Here is an 8875-nt window from a genome sequence, read left to right on the forward strand (position 1 = left end):
TCAGTAACGGTTTGAGGGGAGTGGTTAAGCGATTAACCAACCCAAGCCGTCAAGCCTATGTCATCAGAAAAAGAACCTTTCCAGACCCGGAAGTAACTTTTCAGACTTCGATTAAAGATAACTTTGGCAAACAATTTTTTTCTGTGTATTAACTTGCACGGATTAATTGTTCACCACAAGACTATATCCGCTAACAAAGTAAATAGGGTCAATTTTGATTTCATGCCGACTTTAATTATGTTTTTCATGTTCCCATTAGCTCAAATAGCAAAATAAAAATTCCACAGTAGCGTTTTCACAACTTTCAAAAAGAGGGGGAAAAAATAGAGAGAAATTGATAACGGGAGTCGGAAGAGAGGAAAATGTCAATTTTACCGTCACTCCCACAGCCGCTGTAATTAGAAACACCCTCACAGGAGCGTTAATAGGTTTTTATGTAATTTGAAAATATAAAAAAACTTTGCAGGATTTACGATGCTGATGACCGTTACAACAACGCGTCATCACAGTCTGTGGAAAAAGGTGCATTCACGATCGTCCTTTAACATTTAAAAGTGTTGTTTTAAATAAGTAACTTAACGTTAGTCCTGTTTTAACACCTGACCAATCAGTTGCATGTGTGTTCGGTGGATTATGTCTGAATAGTTTGGCGGATGGATTATTATTTGATATCAATATACAATTGTTGTTGCTGGGGTATTTAGGCTATTCTATAAAATATTTGTAATATAGGCCATAAATGCTTTAATATGCCATATTAAAGCAAATGTAGCATCGTTGTGTGTAATTAAGGGCTTCAGAGCAGTAACTTATCAACTAGATAGACTGATCAACTGTACCTTTATACGAACATATTCTATTTTCACGCGCGTGACGCGTCCCCTTTAACATTAATTTAAACATACGGGAGTGTCCTTCTTAAAAACCAACTCACTCATTCCTCCTCCTCGTGGTTCAACTTCCTCAGAGCAAAAGTTTGTCAACGAGCAAACCAGGACAGCGTTCTGCTGTCAACCGACCTGGTAAGTCCTTCTTATGCTCTATGCTTTCATTTTTTGTTTTGTTTTAAAATATTATTTGCCGAATAACAAATTGTCCAGTAGTCATCACTTACCTTGTGATATTCCTTAATATGGCGCGTCAAACCTAACATAAGACTGAAATATAGCACAAACACGCTTTTAATTAAAACCGTTTCACACAAAAAAAAAGTTAAAAAAGGTCTAAAAGGATAAAACACAGTTAATCTGTTCAAAGGGAAGAAAAAGGGTGTTGGACACTTTCTGCTGCTTTGTGAACGTGAGGAGAACTGACTTCATATCCACCAACCACTTTCTTACCCGAATTACCCGAGTGCTATTCTCATTGTTAACCTAATAAATCAGGTGAATATATATATATATATATATATATATATATATATATATATATATACTGGTGAACTCCACTTGAGTCAAAATAATTCATGTTTAAAAAGTTACATATTCTTAACATTAACTTCTTTCTTTACCATTTTTCAACTAAATGTTTGTGTAACTTGTCAATTTCCCATTTGTTATTAAAGAAATGGTTTAGCAAAATAATTATTATTCTACAATTTGCTCAAACCTGTATGACTGTCTTCTGTGGAACACAAAATACATTTTGGAGAACTGTTTTTGTTCACATTAGGGAAACTAACTAACGTTACATTTTTGGGGGGACTATCATGTTTTTAACATCTTGTTGCTGTGAATGCTGGTATACTAGTTAAGCTTGTTCAAGTTGTGTAGGCTATCTGAAGCAGCTCTAGAGTTACCGTACTGAGAAATACAGAAATGACACTTCTCTCTTCATTCTTGTTCAGGAGGGTTTTTTTAAAGTTGCCAAATAATTTAGGAAACCTTAAAAGTGTAACCGTCTGCGATTAAAATGTCCTTGTTCTGAACTACCTCTGAATCTGCTCAGAGAAGACATTGCTCTCAAAGGTCATGTGTTCTTCTCAAGAAAAGACATCACCCTTTTGTTTCCGTCATGTGTTCTCTTAAATCTTTGACGTGGATGTCAATGGGTTTCAACAAAGAAAAACAGAGACAGGCATAAATGCATGAAAATGTTTTTAAAACAGATACAAAGTACCTCACTTAAAAATTATCACAATAAAATGCCAAATACGGAGTGGACATTTATTTTTTCTTATTTAAATACATATAATATTTAGTATTTTGAAAATATTAATGTAAAATTGGCCATTCAGTGAAGGATCACTATAGGCTGAAACCTATTCTGAATCCTCACCTTCTCTTATTTCTTATGAATGCTGAAAACTCACTCACCCAATGCTAGAGGAAGTCTTAATGTGCATGAAAGTTGGGGTTTAGGGGCATGAACAAGTTGATACAGGAAATCAGCATAAAGAGGTTGACTGCTGCAAAGTATTTGATGTATTTTGAAAATGTATAATATTTATAAATGTAGCTTTATAATAGAAAATGCAAAATAGTATTTTGTATTTCAAATACATATTTTAAATGCATGTATCCCCAATCCCTGCCCAGTGCCCAGGCCTGTGTTTCTCTTCACATTTGCATCTACGTTGCATAATATTTGCCTTGCATAACTTTAGATGTGAGAATGTCACATTTTCTTTTAGGATTGCATAGAGAAATCATTGTTTTATTCTTCTATTATTCATAAATACTGCTTTTTTTGTTTTTGTAGTTACTCTTTCCATCAGGTCAAACACTGGCAAAATCTTGCAAGCACAGACTTGCCAATTCAATGAAAAGGTTACTCAAGACTTCTCAAGTTACTGAAATTTAGCAAAGATGGACATAAGAAGGATTGCTAATTGTCGGGGGTTTAGAGCTTGGCTTTTGTAACAAACCTTGCTTGGTTGACAGTTGGATTAGACTTAAGCAAAACAGGAAACTTCGAAATGGCATGCATTAGAAATAACCACCAAAGCTTGCTAAACCATCCACTTTGAATGAAACGCATCCAATGACCGCTGAAAGTTGAAGGACAATGCTGTGTGTAGCACTACTGTGATTGATTTGCATGTAAAAAAGAAGTGTTTTCTCTCTCTTCAGTTTTTCCTCTTTCTGATTTTCCAAGATTATGTATAATTGATTTTATATTTATATATATATATATATATATATATAGTCTAATATACTATATAATCAGTACTAATCTGAATATTCTTAGCAGAAGGCATGTCTAATGGTAGAAACGTAAGGATAGGAGACGATTATTTTGTCAATGCCAGTTTTAAAAAACCTTAAGGATAGTTCGCCAAAACATTATTCCGTCATTTACTCATTCTTCTGTGGAACATGAAAGAATATAATTGTGAAGAATGTTTTTAATAAGTCAATAGGGTCCAAAGCAACATGGTACAGAACATACTTTTTCCCCCTCATAAATATCATCTTATACAGGATTGGAACGACATGAGGGTCAGCAAATGATGACACAGCCTTTTACATTATTATTATTTTATATTTAAGAACCATTAATATTATACAAAAGTAATATGGTTTATATGACATTACAATATGTCCTACTATTTTAACACCCTGTGTTCAGGCATCTGGGATAGGCCTATTCTTGTAATCGATCTTTATCCCTATTCGGACGGGACTAGTTTACCATGGAGACGTGGGGTGAAGTAATTATTACCAGAGCTACTCTGTGATTTTTAGTACCGTCCAAATGTGCCATCTCCACAAAGATCACGCCAACTTTTAGCTTCTGTAAATAAATCCGGAAAAATTAACTTGGGTAATACTAATCCCGTGCGAATAAACCCGCTGTAAATATTCTGTAATTTCCTGTTTAAAAGTAGGTTTCCTCGGTTGTTCAAGTTTTGAGGCGCTTGAAAAAGCATTCAGTTGCGATCTAGGCGGTGGGACGTCAAGTTTGTGGCAAAACTCATGTGTTTTCCACATACCATTCAGTTCAAAAAGGCAGGAAATCTGAATTAAATACATTGTTTGACCGAGACCTAACTGTTAGGTGTTTGCACACATGATATCAGGAAGCAACATAATACTCGCATGACGACAGGAAGGTGATGGCGGTGCGTAAATCGAGTTACCCCTCCCACTTCTGCCAGTTTTACTGAGATATTTTCTCCCGTGCGAATTGGCCATTATTATTATAGACGTCCTGTGGTAAAATAACATTACTTCATCTACCTTTGTAAAACTAATCCCGTCCGAATAGAGCTTTTGGTCATCCTTGTACCGGGAAAGCTGATCATGTACGTTTCTCTTGCAGACTTCCACAATCACACTGGGTGAACCTCCTTGATCTTTTGTCATGACGAAGGCTTCAACATCAGTGGCAGCTGAGCAATCCCAGTACCGGACTATTTCTCAGATTTCCAACCCAGACTTGGACACGTTTTGAAGGCCATCATGACTCTAGGTGAAACCTAGCCTGGAATCTCGTGAATCAAAGAGCCAAAGTCATGATGTTTCTCAAAATGCCTAGATTCAAAAAATACCAGCTACGGCTAATATCAGTGTGCTTTAGTGCTTTCCTGTTCATGGCGTACTGGGAAAAAATTGAAAATAACATTGTAAGCCACATAATGTCTTTCTCTTACCGCCACCTTCTCAATCGCTTCACGTTCATTAACGCAAGCTTAAGAGTCAATCCTGAAGACGCTCTAAAGTACAGATACCTCATAAACAACGAGAGGAAGTGTGCTGAAAAAGACGTTCTGCTCCTACTATTTGTGAAAAGCTCCTCTGAGAACTTTGAAAGAAGACAGGCCATCCGCTCGACTTGGGGAAATGAGACGTACATTGAGAAAACGCTGGGTGTTACTGTGAGGGTGCTGTTTGCTCTCGGCCTCCATCCCAAACCGGAGTACAGAAGCCAACTTAAGAAGGAACTGTTCTTTGAGGACCACCGATATCATGACCTCATCCAGCAGGACTTTAAAGACACCTTCCACAACCTTACTCTGAAGCTACTTTTGCAGCTTGGCTGGAAAGAAAACTACTGCCACCATTCCCAGTTCCTCATGTCTGCAGACGACGACGTCTTTGTCCACATTCCCAACTTAATTCGCTACTTGCAAGGAGTCGGCCACAGGAACGCCAAAGACTTTTGGATAGGAAGGGTGCACCGCGGTTCGCCACCCGTCCGAGACAAAGAGAGCAAATACTACGTGTCCCGAGACATGTACCCGTGGGTGTCTTACCCGGATTACACCGCTGGCTCTGGGTATGTCCTTTCCAGAGATGTAGCCACCAGAATCTATCAAGCTTCACTCACCTTAAACGCTTCCTTTCACATTGATGACGTCTTTCTTGGAATCTGTGCTAAAGTCATGAACATTTCTCCTAAGGATCACTTGTTCTTCTCGGGAGAAGGAAAAGCTCCTTTTCATAGTTGCATCTACAACCAGATGATGACCTCACATGGACACGTCAGCGATATTCGTGAAACGTGGAAGCGCGTGACAGAAGCTGAAGTTGGTAATGTGTCCTCAGGACTGATTCGGAGGCTCTACTGCTCTGTCATGAAAGTGAGGCTCCTATGTGTGCCGTTTATTTCAAATTCTTACCCATGTAAGGCGGCTTTTTTTTGAACATGACAATAAGTAAAAGTAAAAAGAAGAACCCTTTTGTAACAAGTGTACTTGCGTTGTGGTCAGGTTACTAGAGAAACTGTGTACTGTGCTGCACAGGACCAGTCGGGTTGGGTGAAGTAATTTACTGAATGAATATGAATTAATATTAAGATGAAACGAAAGCACAGTGTTGCGATATATATATCATATTTATACTCCGTCATCAGAAGCCCTGCCTGTTAAAGGTTGTATCAGCGATTTCAGGCGCAAAAATAAATGATCACATTCATCTAATCTTTCCTAACGATCCGCTAGCTGCCCGCCCCATGAGCAAGCTGTCAAAAAAAACACGTCTCTGTAGGCAGCCTAGGCTCTGAGATCTGCACACAAAAACAATCGCTTTCACACTCAAAAGCAAAATAAATAGTGTTCAATCAATCACCGACAGGGACTGGGTGTTGTGAGGTTTTGCGCTTGTGCACTCAGCCCTCACAACACCCAGCCCCTGTCGGTGATTGGTTGAACACTATTTATTTTGCTTTTGAGTGGTTGGTAAAGGCAATTGTTTTTGTGTGCAGATCTCAGCAATCGTATCTCGATCTCAGAGCCTAGGCTGCCTACAGAGACGTGTTTTTTTGACAGCTTGCTTATGGGGCGGGCAGCTAGCGGATCGTTCGGAAAGATTAGATGAATGTGATTTATTTTTATTAAATAAACATTTATTTTTGCGCCTGAAATCGCTGATACAACCTTTAATGTGGGTTGCGAATGTTCAGCATGCATTTCTGTAGGTTCCTATGTTAGGTTGACTTGCAATCAAATTAATTTAGCGTTTATCCATATGATGTTTTACTGTGTGTGTGTGTGTGTGTGTGTGTGTGTGTGTGTGTATATGTATGTTCCATTCCTTTAGTCTATTTGATATCTAATAAAGATATTTAATATTTTATGGGTTGAGTATTATAAGTTGTGTAATACTTTGGGTCGTAGGGTTTTTCTTAGATTGACAGCATCCAGTTGAACCAAATCCATTCCTGGCTTGAATGAATAGCCAATCTATTGCAGGACTAATTGAAAACAGAAAAAAGAAAGTAATGTTCTCTCAATTTCAACTGCTTATATTTCCAGACAGTTTTTTAACATACAAGTATGAAGTAAAAATATTCAACAACAGACCAAGTTTCACAGACATTTGATGAACCGAATGGATGAACGAAAGTAGCGGCGAGTGTGCCACCAGATGCTCTACAGTGAATTTCATTCTCACAATCTTCTGTCTATCCGGTCTCCCTGTCTCTGTGTAGGCGTCTTACATTAGTTCATTGCTCTGTTCACATCTGCATTCCTTATGTCTCCTACATCACGGATCGTTCTCCTGTTTGTCAGAGTCAGTAAGAAGGTCTCTTTCTTTAGTGTCCTAAGTTATTGTAGCTGCGACCTTAACTGCCTACTGCCTGTAAACTCTCTAACGGACTGTTCCACGGTTTAACCCTTGTGCATTGTTCAAATTCCCATCCTTTCGTTATGTTCGTGGCTGAAAACAGCCACTACTTTAAACTGCTGTAAAAATTGACCAGATAAATATTTTTTTGCCATTTTTTTTGCATAAATCTATTAATCAACATCAGTCCTGTTCAAAACTACTAAATGTTTTTAAAAAAATCAAGATTTTAACTCTTTAATTGCCAAATTACAAACACACGATGTTATACAGCATGAGTGTTTTAGAAATTACCCTAAAACTTTCCATCATGCCACATTACGCTCTCTTGAGGCTCACGCCAGTCTGTCCTCCCATGCATCATTCTTCTGCTAATCATTAAACAGTTACTTCCAAGGTGTGGTTATGCATAATTTACAGGGAGCAGAATACATTGCTGTGCTGCTTATTTCATGCTTGTGTATATATAGAATACAGCTTGTATAAATATTTAGTTAATTTGTTTGGCATAAGGGACTGGTGTAAAAGTCCAGTCACACCCCTTTAGACATAAGGGGTGTTAATAGTTATCAATGACAATATTTATATCTAGGGATCATGGTGTGTTTATAACGGATCATATCAAGATCAATGGACTTGATTGCAAACATGAACAGGCAATCCATCTAAACGCTGGCATTTGATTTGAATGAGGTGAGCGGCAGGCAAAGTCAGTGTCAACAGTAAGTTTTGATTGCATGCTTTTCATATTTCAGAGATAATTTGCTGTCCTTCTAGTGGATTACTTTTGCTTACTGGACACTTGAAAGCTCAAGACTTTGTGACATGTCCTCTGTAACCACACACAACAAATGGGCTTATTTGCTATTCAAATGTGTTCAACAGGATGCGCTTCAACTTGAAGGAACTAAAGATTCCCGAAGAACATAAATCCCATTGTTATCAGGCGAGTGATTTATGCACATAGACATTACATGGCCAACAGTATTTTATACACCTAATCACAAAATCCCAATAGTTTTTTATCTTTTGGATTGCATAAAATATCATGATAATCTTGACCAATAAACAATTTCTATGAATGCAAGCCTAAATACAATCAGCAGAATGAAAAAAGCTCGAGGATATTAATTACAGCAGTCTCATGACAGCTCTTCAAGACAATGGAACAGGAAGTGCCAAAATGCTTACTCGTTTGTGGATTTGGGCCAACAAGAATATTCAAACCGGTTTGTCTCTGCCCCGATTCCAGAACGAAAGACTGAAAGTGCCCGGAGCATGTTAGTACATGACAGGAAACCAGGCTCACATACCCAAAATATCCAACCACAAATGAGGAAATCACTCACGGAAAGTTCCCAGAAGCGGAAGTGTAAGGTGTGGGCATCCACATACCTCGACAGAATGTGGATCTGTGTGTTGAGCAGCCCTCTGTAGTGATGCAGGGATTACACCAAAACACGGTAGATTTCCCTAGAGTGTTTTTCCAATGTATGAGTAAAATAAGGTATTTAATTATCACAAGTTGATGATACTTTGACGATTTGGTCTACAAAGTAAATTAAACAGTTTGTCGCAGTACACTAAAAAATGCTGGGTTGTTTTATCCCAAATTTGTGTCAAATATGGACGAACCCAACCATTGTTTTATAACATTTAATAACCCAGCATTTTGAACGAAGTGTAGGACAAAAAGTATCAAGTTGTTTACCACAGGCTTTATTTTACTCACAAATTGAAAACCCCCATAGGAAAACCTTGAAGTAACCAGCAGCAAATTAGTCTTCCGGGTTCTGACGTCATCCCTGCACCACTATTAATCCAAGCAGAAATGAGGTTCAAAATAGCAGTGATTTCTCAAGATT

The 8875-nt window shown here is 38.0% G+C and overlaps 1 protein-coding gene across 1 annotated transcript; it reads left to right on the top strand.

Annotated features, from left to right (window-relative positions):
* The first annotated feature begins 387 nt into the window (after positions 1 to 387).
* b3gnt5b (UDP-GlcNAc:betaGal beta-1,3-N-acetylglucosaminyltransferase 5b) lies at positions 388 to 5726 on the top strand. Its single transcript, XM_079614181.1, has 3 exons — positions 388 to 522; positions 968 to 1022; positions 4264 to 5726. The coding sequence occupies exon 3, from the start codon at positions 4457 to 4459 to the stop codon at positions 5585 to 5587; it is 1131 nt and encodes a 376-aa protein (XP_079470307.1). The 5' UTR covers positions 388 to 522; positions 968 to 1022; positions 4264 to 4456; the 3' UTR covers positions 5588 to 5726.
* Positions 5727 to 8875: the final 3149 nt, after the last annotated feature.

Source organism: Phoxinus phoxinus (genome assembly GCF_949152265.1).
Source record: "Phoxinus phoxinus genome assembly, chromosome: 5".
NCBI classification, from domain to species: Eukaryota; Metazoa; Chordata; class Actinopteri; order Cypriniformes; family Leuciscidae; genus Phoxinus; species Phoxinus phoxinus.